The sequence below is a fragment of the Vipera ursinii genome (genome assembly GCF_947247035.1).
Source record: "Vipera ursinii genome assembly, chromosome: 2".
NCBI classification, from domain to species: domain Eukaryota; kingdom Metazoa; phylum Chordata; class Lepidosauria; order Squamata; family Viperidae; genus Vipera; species Vipera ursinii.
In genome coordinates, this window is record NC_139513.1 from 117,124,660 (window position 1) to 117,152,587 (window position 27,928).

The 27,928-nt window shown below is 37.0% G+C and overlaps 1 protein-coding gene and 1 long non-coding RNA gene across 3 annotated transcripts in view; one reads left to right on the forward strand and one right to left on the reverse strand.

Annotated features, from left to right (window-relative positions):
- Positions 1–27,928, forward strand: part of TNRC6C (trinucleotide repeat containing adaptor 6C) — a 147,335-nt gene that overhangs the window by 68,421 nt on the left and 50,986 nt on the right. Inside the window, exons 4-6 of one of the 2 annotated variants that reach the window (XM_083352362.1) lie at positions 2,539–2,871; positions 19,649–19,786; positions 21,922–24,504. In XM_083352362.1, coding sequence (XP_083208488.1) covers positions 2,539–2,871; positions 19,649–19,786; positions 21,922–24,504 — 3,054 coding nt within the window. The remainder of the gene's footprint in view (positions 1–2,538; positions 2,872–19,648; positions 19,787–21,921; positions 24,505–27,928) is intronic. The other variant, XM_083352361.1, reaches the window with a different exon arrangement.
- On the reverse strand, positions 3,235–14,536 carry LOC310634217. Its single transcript, XR_014491174.1, has 3 exons — positions 14,083–14,536; positions 6,774–7,070; positions 3,235–3,329 (listed from the first exon to the last, which is right to left on the reverse strand). It is a non-coding gene; the product is annotated as an uncharacterized lncRNA (long non-coding RNA).

A 27,928-nucleotide genomic window follows, 5' to 3' on the forward strand; every position in this document is an offset into this window, starting at 1 on the left:
GCCCACTATGTAGCATGCGGTTGTAGTGGATGCCCTCACTGAACATGGGATTTGATAAAATGATCTCTAAGGCACTGCCTCACCTGTATGCCTATGTTTTTATAGCTTTAATAAGATAAGAATTTTTTTTTAAAAAAAAAAACCAGAAGTTTAATTCTTGCTGCAAAATGTTCTGCATCACTTGTTCAATTTCACAGTTGTGGATATAGTGAATGATATTGTATTGCCCCATTAAGTTCTGTGTGATTTCATCTATTTTTATATATTTTGACTTAGCAGGTTATGATAAAAGAAACCAAATGTATTAATAGAATCTTTGTTCTATTTGATAGTTCATTGTTCTTGGATAATGTTACCTTGGTGGGGATAAGGGGCTGGTTTTATTCCAGTTAAAAATTTAGGAAATGTTTCTAGATTTGAGCAGCTGCAGAGATTTAAATAAAGTCAGTGTTTCATCTATATTCCCAGTGTATACCTTCCTGGTCTGTATTAAATGTACTGCAAATGTAATTCACCACAGTCACTTTGAGTTTTACAAATGAAGTTGAAAAGAATGTAAAACACAAAAGTTGATGTGAATTTTGTAGGAAATGTAAGCTATTTTTTATTCTGTGGTACTGAGTAGCAAGGAAAAGAAGATTGGCATCTCTGCTTCCACCTAAGTATAAGTGACTGATTTCTACAATTAGAAATTAATTGAGGCATTTGTGAAAGGCAAAATTAAAGCTTCATTGTAATTTGTTAGGAAAATAGTAGGATCGCATGCATTTGCCTGTAGTCTTGGTTATAGTTTTGACTTAGTTTTGTGTATACCAGGGCCATGATTTGCTCATTTTGAAGATACTAACTTTTATATATACACTGCATTATAGTTCATTATGTCTGGTAACATTCAAAATAACATCAGTTGGCTCACAGTAAGTGGTGGGATTCAAATATGGGAACAACCGGTTCTCTGTGTGGATGCCGCTTCCGGAAGTCCATTCTGGGCCTGGGCAACAAAAAATTAGTTACCAGTTCTGCTGAAGTGGTGCGAACTGGCTGAATCCCACCACTGCTCACAGTCCCAAAGCAAGACTTGTAAGTAGATCTCAGTACATGGAGCATATAACCCTGGCAGTATGCAATTTATGTTAATTACTGATTTCTTTCCAGTTCTAAGTCAGAGTAGTAGTTGGACCTTTAAAAACTCTAAACAATGCAAGACTGGGGTATCTTAAGGACTGTCTGCTTTCACACGTGTGTGGCCTTGCCCTCTGGCCAGCATTTATTTATTCATTTATGAAATTTATTTTCCACCTATCTCGTATCCAATGACTTTGGGCAGATTACGAACTTTATAGCATTGAAAATATTAAAAGTATCAATAATAGAAATACAGCCAATAAAATCATTAGCAACTAAAATCATTAACACCAGATGGCAAAGAAGGGGGACACCTCCTTTTAAAGGCCTCTTCTGCTGTTCTTTAGCTACAGAAGTGTGATTGTTGGATATATAAAATATTACTTGTTGATTCGTTGTCCTGACTATGGAAAGCGGTTCAGTTGCTGCTTGCCTTAATAATGCACAGAGAAAACATGGGGCAAGTAAATATTAGGTATTTAGTGGAGTTTTTCTTTTGAAGTAATTTACTTTTCATGCTTCTCTTAGTACATTTTAATAACCAATTTATATTGCTTTAAAATTCTGTTACAAATTGCTGGACTGTACAGAGAATATTAAAATGTTTTGTAAATAAATTTATTATTTAATTATATCATAGTAGAATGTAGAATCTATGTATGTGTTTGTGTATGTGTAGATATGTATAAAATCAATGTGACAAACATATATACTGCTCATTCCTCCTATTTTCCCCACAACAGCAATCCTGTGAAGTGGGTTGGGCACCCAATCCAACTACCATGCCTAAGGTGGGACTAGAACTCACAGTCTCCTGGTTTCTAGGCCAGCACCTTAATTGCTACACCAGAAATTATTCAGTATATTACTATTATGGAAAATTGCTTCTTAAAAACAGAGCAAAAAGAAATTAAGACTAGAAAAATTGACACTATTTTCTGTTCCTTAACTTCAGCAGTTGTAATTCCATATAGGTAGTTCTCAACTTATGACTGTTCATTTAACAACCATTTGAGGTTATGGTGGCACTGGGATATTGTTGAAGTGTTTTCTTATTGTATGTTTTCCCCAAGGTTGATCTCCTTTTGATATCAGAAGACAAAAAAAGATCATTATAGCATACACTTGGCGGCATGAAGAAAAACAATTTCAATATATAGTATAAAGTTTTAGAAATCACTGAGATGTCCAGAAATGTTGTTTTGAAATTTTCAGTCAGATGTCACATGAGCAGACCTAAAGCATGTAACGTTTATGTACATCAAACCCTGCTTCCTAAGTGTTATATGCTTGATTACTTCACTTGTTTATTTAACCAAAGAGCATGTTGATGAATTTTAATTTCAGGTGCATTTAAGAAGAGTTATATTTAATTCTCCCTCATAATATTTTCTTAACTTTTTACTTTTTTAGTGCCAGAACCTATTAAGACCAGTTTAAGCCAGCCCCAACCTGCCGGTACCAGTACCAGTACTTCCACCAGCACTATTACCAACAATAATAATGGCAAGCGTGCATCTGCCAATGGGCAGCAGCCAGCTGCATCCCGATACCTGCCTCGTGAGGTGCCTCCACGCTTCCGCCAACAAGAACAGAAGCAGCTCTTAAAAAGAGGCCAGCCTCTGCCTGCTGGAACTCTGATCAGCACAAGCCCAGCGCAAGGTACTGGACAAGTAGGAACAAGTCCTCCTCCACAGCCAGGAGTAGGTGGACATCACCACCCCAGTAAGACTCAGATCCCAACAGGTGAGTGATAAGGTTGAAAGAAATGTGTTTTAGGCAGGACAGTTGTTCAGGTGCCCAGCTAAATAGTTAATATTTACCTCAGAGTGGTTGTTTTCTGATTTAAAACACTGTAGTCATATAGAAAGGAAGACACATTGTTCTCTGTTACAGAAACAGTTTCACCTGGAAAGTATAGGTCACGGGTCTTCAAACATGGCCCTTTCATGACTTGTGGACTTCAACTCCCAGAATTTCTCAGCCAGGCTGGCTGAGGAATTCTGGGAGTTGAAGTCCACAAGTCATAAAAGGGCCACCTTTGAAGACCCCTAGTATAGGTGAACAATATAGACACAAGACTTGAATGAAGAAATATTGGTAGCTTACTAAACAGGAGATTCATTGGAATCCTTTGTTGATATGGGCCTCTTGTTGCCATAATCTACTAGAGGACTTTTCTGTGTACTTCTTTGAGTTAGACTCTGTAGAAGAGGCAGAAACAAAATCAAAGTTGAAAGCGTTATCAGAGTAGACTATAAAAGCATTGTTTTGAGTGTTTTGAATGCAGAGCATAGCTCCCATGTTCATAGAGATTCATTTTGTGCTTGAAATTAAAATATGACTGTTCACAATGCAACATGCATCATACAATTGTGTGTAAAATATATATAGTTATATCCATGACTTATGGTTTGACAAATGCTATTGTAGCTCATGTAGACTTCATAAATTAGCAATCGATCTGTATGGATACATACAAAAGCAGGAATGCTAGGAATATAGACTTAATGCTGAATAATTTGTATAGTGTTGTCTTAATATATTTTTTAAAAAAACTGAATGATTTTACATCCTTATGTCTGAAAAGTTAACTTACAGAGATTATTGCTAATGTTTTCAAACTGGCTTCTCAAAAACAGTGTAAAGTTATTAGTTATTTAAAATAAGCCATGATTTTAGCAGTTGTTGCTTTAAGAAATGTCAGACCATGAGTTGGCAATCATGCATACTCTAAATGTATTATGAGATATTGTAGCAGGATGAACAGCTTCTGTGAGAGTTAATGGGCTTTAGTCCAGTTTGTATCATAGATGAGTGGAATTACTTGTGGATCTCAAAGTATATTTGTTCCTAAGAATAGCCTGAGAAAATGAGAGCTGAAAAGTCTACTGAAATTGATCAAGCAATGTTACATGCAAGACTTATTTGGAGCTAGTAAGTGAAAGGAGAAAGCATCTTCTATCATATGAAACAGCACTCAGAATGATCAAGAATTATCAGCCACTTGGTTCAGCAAATAGAGGGAGACCAGTAGTATTGCCATGCTTTTAAATATAGTTTTTAGGCTGTACGTTAACAATATATTGTCTTAAAGTTCCCTTTTAAGAGTTTGCTGTAGAGAAGGAGATTACTGTGCATTGCAAACTTAAATTATGGAGTTTGCAACTGCAGAATGTGTTGAAGCTGTTGACTTTGGAAGACTAATAAGGATTTAGGCAAGGTCCTAAGAATGTAGGACAATTATAAGATATTGGTTAATAATCTTGATTCCTAATAGAGCTGTTCTGTTCATAATATTGTATCTTTCAGTACTGGTTACTAGCAGACAATATTAAGGAAAAGTTATTTCCTTCATGTTTGCTTGAGGACTTTCAATTGGCATTTGGTTGGACTTTGTGTGAAATTATAAGAGATTCAATAGTCAAGTGTGTGATTTGAAGAGCTGTTCTTACATTCATGAGTTATAATATCTTGGCCTAAGAAGTTGGTTGTTCTGCCAAAAAAGCACTCAAGACAGCTAACAGCAAAAGGTTAACGGGATTTGGAAGTGGTGCTTACAGTTTTGTCCTCTGGCATCATTTATATGGGACTGAATCTTCGCACTTACACAATATGTTGTCCTGGTTCACCAAGCCATATTGTAGCTTGATTTGTTTGGAGCTTGTTTGTTTGGGGCTTAATATAATATGTGACTAAGAATGTGTAGCTACTCTTTATGGTTTTCCATTATGTACAAATACGGCTACTGTGATTTATTCAACTAAGCATGCTATTAAACATTCTAAGCTAAGAAATATCTAAAAATGAGTTTATGTGTAAACTGATTGCCTTTCTGACTGCACATCCTTGCTAGTTTGCCATAGGAACTTAGATGAATTCTTAAGTGCTAATAAGTATTTCCAAGAGCAGGGAAAAGTCTTCCTCCTTTTTTTCATCTCTCCCAGAGGGAGAAAAAGATTATACACAATATTCCAGTCTTTATTATAATTTACATTTAAACCATTTTTCAAGTTCTTTGACTTTATATCTGTACTTCCTTATTTTCCTGCTATTGTTCATTTGTTTCCTGGCTAGGCTAAGCTGACTATGTTGAATATCAAACTTTTATTATATTCTTAACATTAATTTTATTTTTTTCCCTTTGAACTTGATAACTGCTACATTGTGGTTTTACTGTGAACAGAATACAGTATTTCGCAAATATATTATTTACAACAGCAAGGTTAAACAGCTGCTTTTAACTGTTGCTGTTGCAGCCCTATATCATATGCTTTATTTTGACCAGTTTCCTCATAAAAGTTACCATTGCCATGGAACCCAAAATTGCTGTCGCTAAGCAAGAGGGTTGTTAAGTGAGTTGTGTCCAATAAAGCAGCCTTTTTGGCACAGTTGTTAAATGAATCACTGCAGTTTTTAAGCGAATCACATTGTTAAGTGAATCCAGCTTCCCCCATTGATTTTTGTCAAGAGCAAGCTGGGAAGGATACAAATGGTGATTAAATGAACCTCGGACTGTGCAGCTGTCATAAATAACATGCCAGTTGTCAAACGCCTGAATTTTCATCACATGAACATGGGGATGCTGCAGTGGTTGTGATTGTGTAAACCGGCCATAGTAACTTTTTATAGTGCCATTGTAACTTCACAGTCACTAAGTGAATGGTTGTAAGTCAAGGACTACATGTATGCATGTAATAAGGTTCATCTTTGTTGATGAGTAGTTTTAGAATAGTAGTTTAATTATCATAGTATATTGTATATTTTTATTTAGTTTTTTAACTCTAACAATTCAGAATAGGCCACTTTATTGTCAGTAAAATAAAACTTTATTAGATGCAAATATAAATCTGTCATCTGGGTTCTGAATTGGATTCTAAACCAGATAAGACTTAATTTTAAAACCAAATGATCTTAATACCTTGGTTGTGTATTAAAGAGTTACATGTCTTTATAATGAAATCAGTTTTTGGCGAAGAGCCTCCCATAGATTTGTAAGTGCTGATGCTTCTGAAATTTAAATATGTAAGTGGAGAAGGAAAGAGAAAGCTAGAACGGGACGTACGCTTAAATAAAAAGAGGACAGAGCAAAGAGGCAGTGACAGTGATCTTTTATTTTTCCAGTAAGTAATTAAACTACATGAATAATAAAATAATTTAGGTAGAACATAAAATGTCGTGCTTGTGTTTATTTATTTGATTTATATGGCCCCCCATCTTATGTATGATTGTGGATGGCTAACAATTAAAACAGGATTTTAAAAAAGAATAAAACATAACCAATATATTATAAATAATGCAAAAACAGCACAATCAGCATAACCAAGAAATGGGCTCACCCACAGTATGAGGGTCCCAGGCATTACAGCAGAATCAGAATTTTAATGCCTTGCAAATGGCCAATAGGGTTGTGGCAAATCTGACCTTGGGAGGAGTGATATTCAATGTTTTTTCCTGGATCCCACTAGATGGCATTCTCTTGCGTATGGGACCCAGAACATGCCTATTCTTTAGAAGGTAACAGGATGGGTAGCCTAGCCACTACAAATTTTCTTTTAAAGTGTACACTACTGGGGAGTTGTCCTGTCTTTAATCTGGCTCCAAGCTATGAAAGGCTTTAAGGTGATCACCAGCACACTGAATTGTACCTGGAATCATATTGGTAGCTGGTACAGCTCACAAAGCAGAGATATCACAGGGGGTGAATGACCAGCACATAACTGCCCATGCCACCACATTTTATATCAGCTGAAGCTTCCAGATACTCTTCAAGGACAGCCCCATATAGAGTAGTACTTGAATTAGGAGTGACTGTGAGTAGGGCTCTCTGGCCTAGAAATGGACACAAATGATACATCATGAAGCTGTGCAAAGGTCCTTCTGGCCACAGCTGCCACATGCTCTTTAAGCAGGAACCACAAGTCCAGGAGGAGCCCCCCCCAAACCTATGTATATTTATTTTTAATATGTGAAATATATGCATTTATGTGTGCATTATTTATGACTAATCATAACATTATACCATATGTACCCATTCTTTAAGTAAAGTATCTAGAATAGTTTAAATATGGATTGCGTGCGGTCAACTTTCAAGGCAACTTAGCTGTGCTTTATTCAAGCTATTGTGAATATTACCTTGAATATTATGCCAATGTATTATAGATATGAAAATACAATAAAGGCAGATATTCAGATCACATCATGACTATATTTAGATATCACCAAACTGGAGCTCTCCAGATGTGATGGAATTGCAAGGAATTCTGGGGCCCCATGATATCTAGAAGTCATTAGCTTAGGAAGGCTAGTCTGAAAATTAACTCAGACTATAAAGTTCAGCTGAGTTCAGCTTCTTCAGAATGACAATGTCTAACTGCAGTGGTATTTTTGTCTCAGACCTATTTAAACTGAGAAGGCAAAAAGTATCATTATAACAGGGATCGTTATCCCAGTTGCCTCTATTGATGCTGCATTTTAATTTCCAGAATTCCTGGTTGTTATGTCTAGTGATGCTTAGCTAGGAATTCTGAAACTTATAGTTCATCTATTCTACGGCATGCTATGTCACAGGAATCTTTTTTTTTTATTGAAAAGTTTTAACATACAATTTTTCTTTAAAACCCCCCCTCCCCCTCCCTTCTCCCTCCCCCCTACCTCTCCCCCCTCCCCCCCTCCCCCCCGACTTCCCAGAGCTAAATACAAGGTATATATAAAAAAAACAATCATAAACAATCATATACTAACAACTATAAACTCTAAAATCCATCACTCTCTAGCTTATATAGGATAAAACAAGCCTTAGTAATATTAAATATATATAAAAAAAACTAAAAAAAAAAAAGGAAAGAAGACTTATTCAAATGCTACATAAAACTTCTTAACCCTATACTTATTCTGGATAAACTCAATCCATTTTCTCCATTCCATAATATAGCGTTTTTGCGAGTGATCTTTCAAGTAGGCCGAAATCTTCGCCATCTCTGCCAGGTCGGAAACCTTTAATGTCCACTCTTCTATGGTCGGCAGTTCCTCTTTCTTCCAATACTGACCTATCAAAAGTCTTGCTGCCGTAATTAAATTCAACATCAACTTGGTGTCCACAACTGTAGCATCTGTAATTATTCCCAACAGAAAAAGTTGCAGACAAAACTTTATCCTCTGTTTAAAAATCTTCTGCATGTTCCACCAGACTTTTATCCAAAAAGCCTTGACCTTTTTACATGTCCACCATATGTGAAAATATGTTGCATCTTCATCACCGCACCTCCAACATTTAGGCTGATAATTCGGATACATACTTGCAAGCTTTTTAGGATCTAAATGCCATCTAGAAAACATTTTGTAAAAATTTTCTCTTAGATTTTGAGCTTGTGTAAATTTTACATTCCTCACCCAAATCTTTTCCCATGTGTCCATTGTAATAACTTCCTGGATGTTTTGGGCCCATTTTATCATACAATCCTTAACAAGTTCTGTTTCTGAATCAATCTCTATCAACGCAAGATATATCCGTTTAATATGTGCTGGTCCCTGATTTCTAATTTGCTTTATCAAATTTTCATCAGTCATTGTAAAACCATTTTTCTGGTCTTCTTTCCACCTGGCCCGTAACTGAGTATATTGAAACCAGTTTTGAACAACCTTCTCTTCTCGCAAGAGGCTATATGATTTCAAACACCAGACATTTCTTTCCAAACTTAGGATCTCCTTGTACGTAGTCACATCATGTTTGAAACCAGCATGTATATTTTCTATTGCGTGTTTTGGAATTGCCCACAGTGGTATCTTGCAATCTAACTTATGTCTATACTTCTTCCAAACTCTCAGCAATGCCTGTCTTAAAATATGCACTCTAAACACATTGTCTACCTTCTTATCATACAACAAATATGCATGCCAGCCAAACAACAAATCATGGCCCTCAAGATTTAATAACCTCCCTTGTGTCAAATTAATCCAATCACTTATTCCTACTAATGCAGCAGCTTCATAATATAGTTTAAAATTGGGCAATTTAAGACCGCCTCTCTCACGAGTATCCTGCATAATCTTAAGTTTAACTCGTGGCTTTTTCCCTGCCCACACAAATTTATTGATACCTCGCTGCCATTCCTCCAAATTAGAATCTTTCTTAAGAATCGGTATCATTTGAAATAAAAATAAAAATTTAGGCAGGACATTCATTTTCACTGCTGCAATCCGTCCCAACAAAGACAATTGCAATTTTTCCCAACTCTCCAATTCTTTTTGAATTTTCCCCCATAGTTTTTCATAATTATTTTTATATAACTTTGTATTAGAGGGCGACAAAAGCACCCCCAAATATTTAACCCTTTTAACAATCTCAAATCCAGTTAGTCCTTCTAAGAGAGCCTTTTGCGAAACTGTCATATTTCTGGCCAAAATTTTGGTTTTCTGTGTATTAACTTTAAATCCAGAAACCTTCCCATATTGTGTTATTATCTCCATCAGGTCCACAACAGAGTTCTCTGGCTGGGTCACTGTAACAACCAGATCATCTGCGAATGCTCTCAATCTATAATCCTGATCTCTAATTTGTATCCCCTTAATTTTTTCCGAATTCCGAAGTTTAACCAATAATATCTCTAATGTTAACACAAATAACAAGGGCGATAACGGACACCCTTGCCTTGTGCCCTTCTCAATGTTACATGCTTCTGTCAGGCTATTATTAACTATAATTCGGGCAGTTTGTTTTTGATATAATGCCCTAATCGGTTGTAAAAAATTTTCCCCAAAATCCATTTTGTCTAAAACTTTCAACAAAAATTGCCAATTCAATTGATCAAAAGCTTTTTCAGCATCTAAAAAAATTAGCGCCGCAGAGATCTGGTTGTTCCTTTCCAAAAACTCTAACACATCAACTATATGCCTCACATTATTTTTCATTTGCCTACCACTAATAAACCCCGTTTGATCCCCATGAATCACCTGTTGCAGAACCCTCATCAGTCTATTAGCCAAAACCTTAGCAAATATCTTATAATCTGTATTTAAAAGCGATATCGGTCTGTAATTTTTAACTTGAGTAGCATCTTGGTCTTCCTTCGGAATCAAGGAAATAAAAGCTGTTCTCCAAGACGGTGGCACCTTTCCCCCCCTCTGAATTGTCTGGAACAGTTCCTTTAACGGTTTTATCATCTCTAATTGTAAATTTTTGTAATAGGCCGCAGTCAAACCATCCGTACCTGGTGCTTTATCCACCTTCAGTTCCTTAATTGCTGTAAAAATTTCTTCTTCTGTAATCAATTGATTAATCCCCTCTTTTTGTACTTGCGTAAGAACCGGGATGCTAGCATTCTCCAAATATATATCAATGTCTTTTTCATTAATTTTCTCCTTAGCATATAATTTAGAATAAAAATCCACAAAAGCGTCCTTAATAAGGTCCTGTTGAAACACAACCCTTCCTTTATACTCAATCTTATCTATATTAGAAGCCCTTTGTTTTTTCCTCAATCTATAAGCTAACCATCTGCCTGGTTTATTAGCGTTGCAAAAAGTATTATGCCTGGCAAACCGCAGATTGGTTGCCACTTGGTCAGCCATTAATTTATCAAATTGTCCTCTTAACAGTTTAATAGCCTCCTTAGTCTTCACATCCTCTGAGTTCAAAATCAAAGCCTTTTCTTTTTCCTTTATTTCATTCTCCAGTTCTTTCCTTCTAGCTTCCACATCACGTCTATGTTTATTATTCATATATATCAACACCCCTCTCATATAGGCCTTGCTAGCATCCCAAACCATATCCATAGAGGTACCCTTATTCATATTAATTTCAAAAAATCCTTCATCCGCTGTTTGCATTCTTCCACATTTCTCTGATTTCTAAACAAATTCTCATTTGCGCACCACGAGCGCCTGTCTCTTTTCTCCTTATCAATCTCTAACCAAACTGGACTGTGATCAGAGATAGTTCTTGCACAAATCTTCACCTTTTTAATCCTCAAAAAAAAAAATCATTAGTCAACAAAATAAAATCAATCCTCGAAAAAGATTGATGTCTATCAGAATAAAAAGTGTAATCCTTTTCCTGCAAATGTCTCTCACGCCAAATATCTCGCAGTTCCAAGTCATCCTTCATTTCAAAAAAAGATTTAGGCAGTCTAGCATGACTTGGAATGCGCTTAAAAGCTCCAGCCTTGTCCATCTGTACATCCAAAACACCATTCCAATCCCCCATAAAAATAAAAGATTTATAATCCAACTGGGTAAGCTTTGTGTGAAGTAAACTAAAAAAGTCAGCTTGTTGTTGATTAGGTGCATATAATCCAACTAAAAGCGTCTTTTTACCTTCTAACAGCAGCTCTATCATAACGTATCTTCCATGCTTATCTGCTTCAATTAAGTCTGCTGTTAAGGCACTTTTAACATAAACAACCACTCCATTTTTCTTATTCATTGCAGAAGCAACAAATTGCGTACCCAACCTTGAGTTCGATAAATACTTTTGATCCAGAACTCTAATATGCGTTTCTTGCAAACATATAACATCTATCTTGAATTGTTTTAAATATTGAAAAACTTTCTTCCTCTTCTGTGGTGAATTTAGTCCATTAATGTTCCAAGTTAAAAATTTAGTTGCCATGCATATCCTCCCAAAGCTCTTGGAGCACTGCTTTGATAGGACTATCTTCTTTAGGCCGTGCTCCTCCCACTGCTTGGCTGTAAGTACGTTGTGGAAGTTCCAAAGACTTTTGCTGGTCTTGTTCTTTTATTTTCTTTGCTCGTTTTAAAGCAGCACGCGTTACCCTTTGCTCTCTAGGATCATCCAAAGAAGTTATAGCTTGATCTCCTCCAGCACCGTTTTCCTCTGCTTCATCCTCTTGATGTTCTCCTTCTCCAGATCCCTTTGCAGCTTCCAGAAGTGTTAATGGGGTTGCTTTTAAAACGTTATTGTAGAAATCACGCGCTTGCTTCACAGTAATCAGCCGGTACCTTTTACCTTCATGCATCACCATCAGCCCATCTGGAATCTCCCATCTAAACCTTATATCTCGTTGCTTGAGCTCTTGCACAAGAAATGTAAAGTCCTTCCTTCTCCTTAAAATCTTTGGAGGAATTTCTTTTAAAACCAAGACTTCTTGATCAGCAATCACAACTTTAGCATCATAGGCAGCTTGTATAACTTCATCTCTAATTTCTCTTTTTGCAAAGTAAACCACCACATCTCTAGGCAACTTTCTCTGTCTAGCAATCCATGAATTCACACGGAACACTTTATCCATAGCTCCTCTTATTTCAGATGCTGGCTGGTTCAATACCACTTCGAGAGCCTCAGAAACCAGCTGCTTTAAATCTTCCTTAATATTCTCTTTTAAGCCTCTGATTCTAACAGCAAACTGCATCTGGTAATATTGGGCAAGACTTAATTCTCTTTCCATTTTGTCTCTTAAATCTTCATTCTCCCGTACTTTTGCTTCTAATATGGCATTCTTTTGAGTCAAATCATCCACTTTTTCATCCAAATCTTCCACACATTCCGCCACTTTATGCACTGAAGACAAAATGTCTACCTTCATCACGCTGAACTTCTGTTCCATCCTCTCTTCCATTCTCTCCTCCAGTTTCTCCAATTTCTCCTCCATCTGTGCAAATTTATCTCCCATTGATTCCAAAATTACCTGGGCATGTTTTTCAAGAGCATCTCGTAAGTCCTTCGGTGTCAATACATCAGGAGGGTACAACGCCTGTAATGATGATTGTTGCACCGGAGAAGATCCACCACTCCGAAGAGTTTTAGGGGGAGGTTTAGCCGCCATCTTTTACTTTCAATTGTGACGCACTTTCACTTAAAGTTTAAAAAGTCCATCAAGCTCGAGAGTAAAATAAAATAATCCTCTTCACCTTTTCCTCTTGTACCGCTCTGCCTGCTCCTTTTAAGGCAGGGGTGGTCGCAGACGCCTGGCTCTGCTCCAAGAAGTCTGGAGCAGAGACGCTGGCCAGCTGGGAGCAACCCAGGCTTCGGGGGAGTTCAATCCTTCACCCGCCCAAGCTCCAAGCTCAGGCGGCCCCGGAGAACTCGACCCCTACCTGGGGCCTCACCCCCTCCTCTTCTCCCGAGGAGGGGGCTTCGAATTCGCCCAAACAGCTGATCGGCGCTGTTTCGGGCGAAAATCACTCAGCTGAGCCGCGGGCAGCCCGGGAAGGCTGTCTCCGGCGCCGCGCAGCCACCGGAAGTCCTATGTCACAGGAATCTGATTCACCATAGTCTGTTGATTATGATAAATTCATTAGCATCTCTTAATCTTGGCACATATATACCCAGGGCTTTTTTTCTCATAGAACGCTCAGAATGGAGTTCCGGCACCTTTTTTGGATAGAACCTTGTAGGGTAGGCAAGGCAGGTTGTATGACACGTGTGAGTTCCGGCACCTTTTTCTTTTACAAAAAAAGCACTGTATATACCATTTATAAGCTGGTATAGTTAGGAGTCTAAATTTCAATGTAAGTTCATTTTCATCACAAAATAAATCTTATATAAGTACATATATTAGATTGTTCAAAGTATGCTGTGCTAATGCCTAACACACCAATTGCATTACAAATGAAAAATACTATCAGTTCTCTTAAATGATTTTGTTCTTGAAGTGTTGTAATCTCTGTGAAATAAAAATGCAGTTGTTACTATACTCTCAGAATGCAAAACTATGAAACAAAAAGTGAATTAAACCAGCTTCAGAAATTCAACTGATTAATGTTAAAATATGAAAAAAATGAAATGAAAATGTAGCCTTAATATGTAATAAATGCATTATATTACAGTTGTATTCTATTGATAAAAGGAAAAATTCACTTTTGATAATTGACTAAATTTTGCATTTTTGAACTTAGATTATGAAAACTATGATAGCTAATTGGCAACCTTTTTATCTCACAAAGGAACGATATATTTTTAGCTCAGCTAATCGGTTTTAACGGGGGTTGGAAGCTGACCTGCTCTTTCTGCTCCTTATGTCCACTTGAAGTCTTAATCTTCTTTCAAGAAGTGTATGATATAACAGCTGTCTTCTGTTAGGAATGATTGTAAAGCAAATCAAGTTTAGTGTTATAAATGACTTTTCTAGAGAAATAAATTACTCTTTGAGCAGAGGTATGATTTAAAAATACTCCAAAACTTGAGCAATAGGGTGTAATAGTACAAGTCTTATTTACAAGGTTATTGGTTTACTGCATCTGAAGAACTTAGTGGGCCCATGTTTATTTATACTTTTTTCTGATTTCAGTCACATTTTATTTTATCTATCATATTTAGAGACCAGGAGGCTGGCTAGTGCCCTGATGTCCCTTCCCTGCATTTTTTAATTTTTGTTTTAAATATTTATTTGGATTTTTTTTAAAAAAAATTATGATAAATATTTATATGTAGTTTTTATATTTTATGTCTATGTATCACCACCCAGAGTCACTCTATGAGAGAGATGGTTGGTCTCTAAATATGATAAAATAAAAATATATTTTAGATTTTAAGATATATACTGTATATATACAGACTTGGAAAAGTAGGAGGCATATATATTTTGTTAATAAAATATTTATCCAGTTAGGATTTTCTGCATTTTTCGATATGTCTAATACTGAATGTTATCAAAGCTTGTCTTAATGATGCAGTATTTGGTTGAACAAATACCACCAGTCATTAGATGCTTGTTTCTTTTATTTCATAAAATGTGATATACTAATGGGAAATATTGATTGCCACCTCCTCTCCAGCAGTTCAATAAATTCAATTAAGAAAATAACTGGGACCATATGTACAACTATTTCATTAAATAAGCAGGGCTGATTTGCGCTAGCCTATCCTACCAAATTGTCACAATTTTGGTTCCTGCCAATACTACATGGGTCCTAGTCTACTGAAAATAAATATCTTCCTTAAAATATAATTTTATTGAAAATTTTAATAGCAGTAAAAAACATTGGAAACTAAACTCAAAAAGAAAAATAAAGGAAGAACAGAAAGTGCAAAATTAAGAAAAAAGAAAGAAAAGAACAAAGAGGAATGAATAGGAAAAGAAATATTGAAGAAGAAGAAGAAGAAGAAGAAGAAGGAGGAGGAGGAGGAGGAGGAGGAGGAGGAGGAGGAGGAGGAGGAGGAGGAGGTTGGATGGGACCTTGAAGGTCATCTAGCCCAACCCCCTGCTCAGGCAGGAAACCCTATACCATTTCAGACAAATGGCTGTCCAGTCTCTTTTAAAAAACTTCCAGTGTTGGAGCATTCACCACCTCTGGAGGCAGGTTGTTCCACTGGTTAATTGTTCTAACTGTCAGGAAGTTTCTCCTTAGTTCTAGGTTGCTTCTCTTCTTGACTAGTTTCCATCCGTTGTTTCTTGTCCTGCTTTCAGGTGCTTTGGAGAATAGCTTGACTCCCTCTTCTTTGTGACAGCCCCTGAGATCTTGGAACACTGCTATCATGTCACCCCTCACCCTTCTCTTCATTAAACTAGACATACCCAATTCCAGCAGCCGTTCCTTATATGTTTTAGCCTCCAGTCCCCCGATCATCTTTGTTGCTCTTCTCTGTACTCTTTCTAGAGTCTTAACATCTTTTTTACATCGTGGTGACCAAAACTGGATGCAGTATTCCAGGTGTGGCCTTACCAAAGCATTGTAAAGTGGTATTAGTACTTCACGTGATCTTGATTCTATCCCTCTGTTAATGCAGCCTAGCACTGTGTTGGCTTTTTTGGCAGCTGCAGCACACTGCTGGCTCATATTGAAGTGACTGTCCACTAGGACTCCAAGATCCCTCTCACAGTTACTACTATTAAATATAAATAATATACTTAATAATAATTAAGTGGCTTCCAATTTTCATCACAAGTACAAACAAACTTAATATTTTTTCTCCACATAAGGTTACAAAAAAGAATCTGTTCTTCCTTTAAGCCATCTATTGAAGTACACGAGCAAGAGAAAGTTCTCAAATATATTAAGTTGACAAGAAAATGGATGAAAAAGAATAATAATTGGAATGGCCAAGTCAATGTTCAGATCTAAATTCTAAAGAAATATTTTGGCTGGTTTAAAATGAGGAGTTTGTCATGCTAGAAAATTGTCAAAGTTATAGGAAGTAATTACTATAGAGGAGTGTGGAAAATTGATAACCAAGTACAGGAAGTGTTTGGTTGCAGTTATTACATTTAAAGGTGATACAATCTGTTACAGAAATTAAGGGCATGAGTCCTTTTTCACCCAGATACATTAATGAGGCCTAGCTATATATCTCTGCTCCAGGTTGTTTGTTTGTTTGTTTGTCTGTATTCTTCTCTGAGAGGACTTCCCTCCTGTGGAAAAGATGGCCACTGTTTTTATGATGCTCTGAAGAATAATTTCTTTCGGAGGATCTTTGAAGGTTAATTGTATACAATCATTGGTTTCAGAATATTTGATTTTTATGATATGATTGTTATCATTATGTGATATTATTAAGTACCTCATGTGATAAAACTGAATTCTAGTGACATTTTTCCAACCAACAAATTTTATGAAAAATACTGTTTTGATTAGCCTTCCACCACTATACAGCATCTGATGATGTGAGTTATAGCTCACAGAAATTTATGCCTTTTCATGAAATTTGTTGGTCTGAAGAGTTGGTACCGAATTCCTTTCACATTCCACCATAGATCTCTTTATCACATGACTTTATCACTCACTGGTTATGGGTTTTTTAAAGGTTTGAATAGTTTTTGATTATTTTAAACGTGCTTCAGTATGGGGCAGTTTTTTTGGAGGTTGTTATTGTTGTATTTTGCACATGTGTTTTGAACTCTTTAAACTGCCCATAGTCACACTGAGACAGACAGCCCATAGTCACACTGAGACAGACAACTTTGGGACAGTTAATTGATCTTACAAATAAACATATAAATAGTGCATTTCATGTCTTTATGAAATAAGTAAAATAATTGCCAACATTCTTTCAAAATGCCTTTATGTTAAAGCAAGGCCCATATAAAGATCTGATACTCTGGGGCAATGTAATGCAAGCATTTAGAAAATCCAAAAGAAATTTTCAGAAAATTGTATACAGGTGCTTGGGATTCTTCCAGCAGTGGCTAGATATAGATCATAGCTCATCTCTCCTCTCCCCAATGGTTTAAATAATTGAAATAACATGGTTAGTATTTAAAATATTTTTTTAGCTTCATTTTCAAAAATACCCAACCAACAACAATTGTACTGTACAATTCACTCTAGAAATAAGAATCCAGGAATAAATATGGTGTGAAAGATATTCTTACATCCTCCTAAGCATTGCTGCCAACAAAAACTTAACATGGGAAACTTTTGTAAATGGAAGGGAAGTCAAATGTTTGTTTAATACACAGAATTAAATTGACTTGACTTGTCATCCTTTGCTTTATTTTATTTTATTTTTTTATTTTTTATTTTAATTCCATTTATATCCCGCCCTTCTCCGAAGACTCAGGGCGGCTTACAAGCTTAGCAATAGCCTTCATTCTATGTATATGCCTGCTTATTACGGCTTTCACCCCACCCACCCCCCCAGCGGCATTATTACAAAGTCAGCTTATTGGAATTTATTTATTTATTTATTGGAATTGACAGCATAAATACTTTAATACTATTTAATATTTGTTTATCTTTTTATTGGAATTTTTCTCTGGTTTCTACATGGATTTCCCTAATGTACTTATTTCACCCCACTGAAGGAAACATACTGAATTATATATACTCTCTGGGTTCAAATGCATGAAATGTAGAATGCAGAAATTTTAAAAAATGAAGTAATAAAAAGGTCTGAATGAAATACGAAAACGATATCCATGAATCTTTGGTACCAAGAAAAAGCTGTGTAACTACTGACAAAATTCATGATTGAGCTATACTTGTAGTACTTGCTTAATGATGGTAATTGCGATCAGACTTTGCATCGCTAAGCAACATAATCATAAAAAGGAATGTCACGTGATTTCGCTGCTTAGCAACAGCAATTCTGGCTTTTCCAGTTGCTGTCGATAAGTGAATCCTTCACCACCAATAAGTGTGATGTTACATCCTGCTGGCTTCCCCATTGTTGGAGCAAGGCAACAAAGGTCGTAAATAGTGCTTGCATGGCAGTGAGATGCTGCAAAGTAATTGACAAGTGTCTGGATTGCAATTATGTGGCTTTATGGACACTGCGAAGACCATAACTGCAAGGAGCCATCATTACCAATCATTCAGTGAACCCTTAAGTTTGAATATTTACCGAACAGGTGCTTGTTCAATTAAGACTATCTATATAGCCAGAGGTATGATACATAATATCTCTTATTAGAAGATTATCCATCCTATGTACAAAGGTTGCTCAAATGTATATAGCTTGCAAATTTCGGAATATTTTTAGTTTTGTTACATTATGCAGAATAATTATTACTGTTAATATTTGCAATTTTAACTATTGAAATCTTGTTCAGTTGCACTTCTGTCTTTTAACAAAAATGTTTTGCATAGTTTTAAAAGTATCTCTAACTATTCTGCTAACTTGTAATAGTAATGATAATTTGATCCATAAACAAGGGGAAAAAATATAGCTAGGTTTGCAGAAAGTTAAACATGCACCTACCTACATGCGCTTAGTGAGATACGAATGACATAAAAAGGTTTTTTTTTCTTTTTTCTGATCTTAAGCGGAGGGGGCTGCTTCCTTCCAAGTCAATAAGGTAACAGTGATTATTTTTCTGCATCTTATTAGTCTGAAAATGTTATGTTTTGGATCAGATGTTGGCATCATCGTTCACATAAAAATTACCCGGTGTTTAGTAAAAAGATGAGAAACAAAATTAAAAAGCCTTAACTAGAAAACAGATCCTTCCGCCTCCGTGGTAGAACAGATGGAAATATTGAAGGGAAAAAGCGCTGCCGTTTGTCTTGTCATTCCGAGGCATGTAGTTACAATTCCACATGCTCACAGACTAAAGCTGTGGGTTTTGATGCACTTGCACACTTTCTACATTCTTGATAAAAGCAGAGAAACAATTAAAGGCTCTGGGGGATTACCTGGTTTTCTGTCAGGTTTCCCCTCCAATGTCATTACTAGTGCTTGTTTGCCAAGTGTACGGGCCCCGTCTTCTTCTTTTTAAGGATGGGAAGAGGAGGGTGGAAATACGAAGGAGGCAGGAATGTGTTTGCATGTAGCCAATCAGCAATATGCGGCTGTTCTTTTGGCTGACTTTCAAAAGCAGAAGAAAAGCAGCCACCGTGCTAATTGTGGCTAGGTTTCGAACTGAAAATGTTCTGTGACAGTTGAAAGAATTTAAGGAGGAAGCAAGACCGGTTTAATGTCAGCTGCAATTAGATAATCAAGCTTTTAAATCCTCATCTGTTGATGTCTTACCCAGAGTTAAGGGGGCTATATGCTGGAGGGAGGGGGGAGGAAGTAGAAGAGTTTGCCTGTTACAGAAAGAGCATTTCCAAGGCTAGCAGAGCTAAGGCCTGAGCAAGCTTGCAGGTTGTCTGGGTGCACACTTGCAGTGAGCGGTTTTCTTGGCAGTTCTACAGGATGAGGCTCACTCTCAACACAGCAGACATATTGAAGCTGAGAGTCCAGGCGAACCTAGATGCAGAAGGAGAGGCAGCTCTGTACACAATGTAGCGTCTTCTAGGATGGTTGGGCGTCACCTTTCGTCAGGTATTTTATTACTCATTGGCCCCTTTAGATCAACAAGAGGGGGAAAAGGGAGGGGGGCAAATAGCATCTGCTCCTGTTAAATCAATTTATTACATAATGTTTTAGAGGCAGCAGCAGCACAGCGTCCTAAGCTTTTGGCTGCTTTTCAGGTTTGATAAAATGGCGTCCTCAGAGAAAGAGCTGCTTGCTATAGATATGCTGCGCTGGGCAGAAAAATGAAGTTATTATTTGTTGTTATCTACTGCTGTTTGGTTTTGGAGTGTTAGTATTTCACAGAATACTCATTATCTAATAATGAAGAATGTTCTCTTTTACGCTGCTCAGCTCTTTTCCTGAATGCATTAAAGGTTCAGAGGGAGCATACTTCGTTTCATACCGTGGCAAAAAGAAAAGAAAATTAGGTTTTTCCACTTGTGTGGCTTAGTCTTGGATTCTGTCTGTAAATGAAGCTGTTTTATTTTGGGCTATCCCTTAACTCTTTCCTATCTGCATTAGTATTTCTGGCACAGTCTTGGAATATAAGCGTTCATACAGTACTTCTTGTTGGATAAACGTGCAATTTCCACCTAAATGTTTATAGTTGCAAAACTCAGAACACAGAGATAAATACTTCATCTATTATTATTTAAAAAACCAACCCAAATTCTTATAGATTTCTAACACTTTCAAAAAAGTATTTGACCCTCAGGTTATACGTGCTATAGAAATCAGGGGGAGCCTCTTAATAATAAACAAACTTTTACAGACTAAAAGAGACCCTTTGTGTATTTTAAAAAACCTTTTTTTTGTCTTCATCCTGTATATCCACATTATGATACCTAAGTTTTGTTTTTATTCTGCTGTAGAAACTTAATTTATTTATCTAATTTATATACTTAGAATATTGCCTTGTAAAATGCCTTAACTGGTCTTTTAAATAAATAAGAAACAAAATGTTGAGTTTAACTGTTAAAAACATTCTTAATTGTTCAGTATAAAGACTATTGTATTGCTAAGTTTTTATTTTAATGAATCATAATTTAGATATAGTTTTTATCACTTCATCCGCAGAAGATTCAAGTTATTTTTTTTAAAAATGAAAAATTACCAGTTGTTCATTGAAGCTTAAATATCAGTTTTTTTCCTCTTGGTTTGAGATTTTTCCCCAAATATCCAACTAATCTCTGACAACTACAGAAAATGTAATTTACACTTAATAGTAATTTACATTGCAGAAAAAATGTTATTACAAGTAGCTAATTTATTAATATTTAAAATGTCTTCTATATGTACAAGAACAGCCTCCCCTGAACCTCTTTGCAAGTAGTTCAAACTACTACTCTAGTTTCTTTGCTTTTCCTAGTCTCAAAAGCTAGCATTATGCTTTGCTAGATTAAGACATAAGTAAGAGGACCGCTTGCCCTTTTTTTTCTTCATGGGTCAAGATTATATTTATATTTCTGCCCACATTGCAGTGTCATTTAAAGGCATCCAAGTCTTAATTTTCAGTTAAACAACTAATTCTTCTATCTTTTTAATTTTAGTGTTTAAAAGATCTTGAAAGTAATATCATTGTAATGTTTGGATCTATTAGGCCTATTGCTTCTAAGTTCAAATCCTAAATATCTTTCATACAACAATAGGTTTTCTAAGATTTAAGGCATATTATACAGTCTTATAAGAATTGATTGTCTTTGTAAATCTGTTGAAATATTAAAATCATTTGATAAAAAACTAATATAATTTACTTTTAACTTTTGTGAATTATAGAAAATTATATGAGCTTGAATGCCCCACAGTATAGGTTAAGAAAGTTGGTTTTACTAGTTGAGTCTTATAAGAGGTATCTTAAGTATTGAATGTATCTAAAACCTGGATGTATTAGTATAGAGAAGTTATTTTATCATAGCTTGGAATTTTTAGTGTATTATTGTACCATGGAAGACTATATTTTAATATATAGAAAAATCTATACTTCACCTTTCTAAAACATATCTTTTATGCCATCATGTAGGCTTTGTTTTTGTTTTGTTTTTCAGATATGAAAACAGGCTTTGGGATTGGAAATGTGTGTGAAAATATTGTTATATTGTTATATACTTGTATATTTGGTCATTTTGTCAGCAGATTAATTTGCATAATATTTGATTTTACAGACCTTGGCCACAGTGGATTGGGAGACAACTATGAGAATACTCACTGGGGACAGCAGCCCACTTTCCGAAGTGAACCCAGTTGCGGCTGGGATAAAGTGATAATAGACAGGACTGACAAGGAAGCGTGGCCTTCCATTACAGGAACTGAGACTGAGACTGAGTCTGCCTCAGAATGTACTACAGACACTGACTCTGCCTCCAACTGTGGCTCTGAGAATAGTAGCATGGCTACAGGGAGTGCTCAAGGCAACTTCACTGGACATACAAAGAAACCCAATGGCAATAATGGCACCAATGGAGCACTCATCCAAAGCACTTCTAACCAGAGTGCCCTTGGAGCTGGGGGAGCAAATGGTAATGGAAACTCCACCAGAGTGTGGGGTGTTGCCACCAATTCTAACTCTGGCTTAGCTCACTGCTCTGCCAGCGGTGGGGATGGAAAGATGGACAACATGATTGGAGATGGTAGAAGTCAGAATTGCTGGGGTGCTTCCAACTCAAATGCTGGCATTAATCTTAACCTTAACCCCAATGCCAATCCAGCTGCCTGGCCTGTACTTGGACATGAGGGAACTGTGGGAGCAGGCAACCCTTCCAGTATTTGCAGTCCAGTCAGTGCCATAGGTCAGAACATGGGCAACCAGAATGGGAACCCAGCAGGCACCTTAGGTGCTTGGGGAAACCTGTTGCCACAAGAGAGCACAGAACCACAAACGTCCACTTCTCAGAATGTGTCTTTCAGCGTACAACCTCAGAACCTTAACACTGATGGACCAAATAACACTAACCCCATGAACTCTTCACCAAACCCTATCAATGCAATGCAGACAAATGGACTGCCAAACTGGGGCATGGCTGTTGGCATGGGGGCCATCATCCCACCCCATTTGCAAAGCCTTCCTGGTGCTAATGGGACATCAGTTTCTCAAGTCAGTGGGGGTGGTGGTGAAGGAATGGGCAATTCAGTGTGGGGGATATCCCCAAATAATCCTGCCACAGGAAACAGCAATTCTGGGTTCAGTCAGGGGAATGGAGACACTGTGAACTCAGCATTAAGTGCTAAGCAAAATGGATCCAGCAATGCTGTGCAAAAGGAAGGGAATGGAACAAGTGCGTGGGATCCTGCCAGTCCTGGAGTCTTAGCATGGGGCAGGGGCAATGGCAACAATAGTGTTGGTAGTATGCATTCTGGTGCTTGGGGACATTCAAACCGCAGCGCTAGCAATGGTATTAATGGTGAATGGAGCAAACCCCCAAACCAGCATTCCAGTAATGACATCAGTGGAAAAGGATCAACAGGGTGGGATAGCTCTAGTGTTACCAACCAGAATCCTGCCATGCAGCAGGGCAATGATCAAATAAACTCTTGGGCCAAAGCTGCAGCAACTGGCAACACAGGTAGTGAAGGAAGTAATGATAGCAATGGAAGTCAAAATGAAGGCAGTACTGGAAGAGAAGGTCCTGGAGAGTGTCGAAGAAGAGACAAGGGAATAATAGACCAAGGACAAGTCCAACTGCCAAGGAATGACCTTGACCCAAGGGTTCTTTCCAACACTGGATGGGGACAGACACCTGTAAAACAAAACACTGCCTGGGAATTTGAAGAGTCTCCAAGGTCTGAACGAAAGAACGACAATGGAACTGAGGCCTGGGGTTGTGCAGCTACTCAGCCTTCAAATGCAGGGGGCAAGAATGATGGGTCCATCATGAACAGTACAAATACCTCTTCAGTATCTGGGTGGGTAAGCTCTCCACCTGCATCTGTTCCAACTAATACAGGTTGGGGTGATAACAATAACAAAGCGCCAAACGGCCCTGGGGGATGGGGAGAGCTAACAAATTCAACTGCTGTCAATAATGCTGCTGCTGCCAAAAGTGGCCACACTTGGAGTGGGACCACAAATCAGGAGGACAAGTCGCCTACCTGGGGGGAACCTCAGAAACCCAAATCTCAAAACTGGGGAGAGGGACAGAAATCAAATCCAGGCTGGACTTCAAGTGGTGGAGATTGGGTTGATTCCTCATCTATCCCTGGACACTTGGGAGATGGGAAAAAGAATGGTTCTGGATGGGATGCTGACAACAGATCAGGGTCTGGTTGGAATGACACTACACGTTCTGGGACCAGTGGATGGGGAAATGGCACAAATAGCAAAGTTAATACAGGTACAAGCTGGGGGGAATCTTTAAAATCTGGTCCCCAACAAAATTGGGCTTCTAAATCCCAGGACAACAATGTGAGTAATTGGGGAGGAGCTGCTTCTGTTAAACAGACTGGATCAGGATGGGTGGGTGGACCACTCCCAGCCAAACAGAAAGATAACAGTGAAGCAACTGGGTGGGAAGAGCCTTCTCCACCCTCCATTCGGCGCAAGATGGAGATAGATGATGGTACCTCAGCTTGGGGTGATCCAAATTACAATAACAACAAGACTGTAAATATGTGGGACAGAAACAATCCTGTAATCCAGAGCAGTACCACAGCTACCACCACTACCACCACTATCAACGCAAACATGGCTGAACCTCAGCCACCGCACCAGTCAAGTGCCCAGTCAAACCGGTCCCCTCTGCTTGGCCCAGGTAGGATACATATTTTGATTTTTTTGCATGAAGTAGTAATATTTGTTAACTTATGTACTCAGCCTTAAATATATGTTAATATTTAAGATGAAAATACAAGATATAAATGTGATTGCCAATATGTTGCTTGCATGAAACTGATTTATCTTTCATCCAAAGTGCAAAAATTGAGCAGGTAAGAAAGGCTGACAATATACTTCTACCCATAGCTGCTTGAAATAAAATAATAAATTGAGTAAAGCTTAATTTCAGGTAAGTATGTTTTGGATTGTCGCCGGAATTAGGAAAGCAATGTTACATAGATTTAAACGATCAGCAGGATTGTAAAGAAAATGAAATAATGTCCAACAAAATGAATATGTGGAACACTGTCATTAAAAAAAAGCATCACAAATTCCTTGTTCTAAGAAAAAGTAGAAAAGTACAAAGAAATCATATTGAGTAGAGACACTAGTAACGTCCTGTCTTCAGAATGCATATAACCAAATAAATGTGTTTAGGGCCATAGATTGACAGTTCAGTGTAACTGGTTAGCACTTCATATGACCATAATAGTCCATCAGCACTTCACATAACTGATCCTAAACTGCTCTTCATAACTTGTGTTATTCTGTTTTCTCGCATGACTTGTTTCTTGTTTAGTCTGCATCTGGTAGTGCAATCAGGTACTACATCTGTGTGGGTTTTTCCCCCCAAGGAAATATTTCCTCAGTTAGCCTAAAATCTGCTTAATTATTGGAGTCAACTTTTCAAACTCATTAGCTTTTATAAGGACATTTTTAAATGGTAATATTGGAAAGCACTTATATTAAATAAACAATAGCAGCAAAAAAAACAACATTGATAACATCATAATGAAATGTCTGAAAACTTCCAAATCCTTCTTCTCTCCAGGTTTTAGCTTTTTAGCCCCCTACAGGAAGAATTCAGCTCATACTTAAAACTCTTTGTTATTTAGTTTTAGTTGAAATGTATTTGTGCCATTTTCTGTGTTTAGTTTGAAGCAGAGGAGATTAGCACAAATATTTAAAGAAAACAGTTTTCCATTTCGTCCATTTTAAATAGGAATTACCCATTTCTCATACATATGAGGCGCCATATCTCTAGGAATGATTAAATATGTTTTGATTAGATATGATAGCCACTGCTTCTTCCAATTGCTTTTCAGTTTTAAATATCTGTTAACTTACTCAAGTGGAACTGGAGTATAGGCAGCTGCAGTATTGTACTCTGCTTGGAATAAAAGGCTCAAGCTTGAGAAGGAGAATTTTCAGTTTTTATTTTTGTAATTGTATGAAATACCTAATAGTTTGGAATAAAATAGAAATGTGTCCGTGGAATATCTGCAGAAAAGTGAATATAAATCATATTAAGTAAGCAAATAAATAGTTTAATCAAAGGAATAAGGATCAAGCCAATAAGCTGCATATGTGTTTAAGTAGTTGAGAGCAGATTAGGACAACTGCATACATTTATCCAAATATTCCCTCACCACAAACAATACTTCCAGGCCTGTAAGGGCAGCAGAAGGAACCTTTTCTGCCAATCGCTTTGGCTGATGGATTACAAAGGTTTTTTTTAATAATATGTATTTTGCTTATTGCAATCTCCATGAACTGATCAAGATTCACATTTATTGGGTAGCTCAGAGGCAAATAACATATGTACAACACCAGTGTGTAGTAAAAAAAAGCAAAAATGTGTTTCTGATAAACATACAGAGAAATAAAATATTAATCGAGCTAGTATATAAAATACAGAAGATGTAGAAGTCAAAGTGATAAACATTCTTAGATTATCTCCTGTTACGAAAATCACTGGGTGCAACCCTTTTCCTCATGGGCAACCCCCTCCCCAAAATTTCATTATAGCTATCCCCATTCATTTCTGTAGGCTTCTTTTTATAGCTACATCTGAAGCTGAAGACTCTTCGGTGCTTCATGCAGACAATCTCTTATTCCTCCAAAGATTTGTAAAATCAGACAGCCTTTGATATAGCCTCAGCAGCCCTTCATTGTTCAGCAATCCTGGAGTAATATGTGCGGCCATTATGTCAAAATGGGCACTATATTTACCCTGTCTTGGTCTAAGGAAAGACACCTAAAGCGATTAAAGTACCCTATGAGGGCACTACTTGCTACCACAACAAAAGCAATTTTGATGAGCAGGAGCAGTACTCTGTCACTTTCCCTAATCCACTGTCTAGTTCAGGGGTAGGCAACCTTGGCTCTTTTATGACTCGTGGACTTCAACTCCCAGAATTCCTGAGCCAGCTGGCTCAGGAATTCTGGGAGTTGAAGTCCACGAGTCATAAAAGAGCCAAGGTTACCTACCCATGGTCTCAGCTGACTCAGGAATTCTGGGAGTTGAAGTCCATGAGTCATAAAAGAGCTGAGGTTGCCTACCCCTGGTCTAGTTGTTTAAATGAATGTTCCTCAGATTGTGTAGTTGGTGCCACAAAAGTGCTGAAATTTTGGAGGATCATCAGACTCCAGTTGGTATACTGATGAAATAACATTATGTGACCTTGATTTTATATTAGCCTTACTAACTATATTAATTAATTATTATTGGCATGGGGAAGCGACAGGGCTTATGCTTTTCTACAGCACATTTCTGATACTGTGTATCAGGCTGGGTGGATGGTTTTGAAGATTATTTAATATCATTTTGAATGGAGAACTAAAAACTATGGTAATGGAGATGGGATTTAATTATGAGACTCCTCGAAACTTCATTGACATATGTTTTATGTATTTGAATGATGATTGGGTATTTCCTCAAGTTTATTTGAGATAGTAGTTGATTGGTTTTTCCTAAAAATTCTGAAATAAAATAGCATTATTAAATTAAAATAGAATAGGATATACTGTGTGAACAATACTATTACTTTATATTATACCTAGTAATCCTAGAATACTCCTAGAATTCAAATAAATATGAACTATATTAATCATATTCAAACAAATATGAACTATATTTAAGCATTCAGAATTCTATTAATTGATTCTATTAATGTTAGGAAACTATCTGCAAGGTCACACTTCTTTTTAGGTTACCATTGTATAAATACAGTGTTGCTTGTTTTAGTTCATTTGAGAATACATAGTTGATTAAAGAGCTAGTGTCCATTAATCACCTTTTTAAAAACAGTTAAAGCTGTCCTATTGTATCATCAAACTGTCAGGTATAGCTTTTTACAGTTAAGTCAACCTGAAGGTTGTAAGGAAGTTCAAATAATTGTTATGGAATGGTTCTTATTTGGACCAGCAAGAATGCTTTGCTATATGAATCAGTTTAGTTTGTTAGATTACATTCAAAATTTTTCCAGATAAAATAATTCAGCTTTGATTTATTTTATCTGAATGATTTGTATACATAATCTTTCCAGTATCTTGCAATTTTCCCTCTTCAGTGGGTTTCT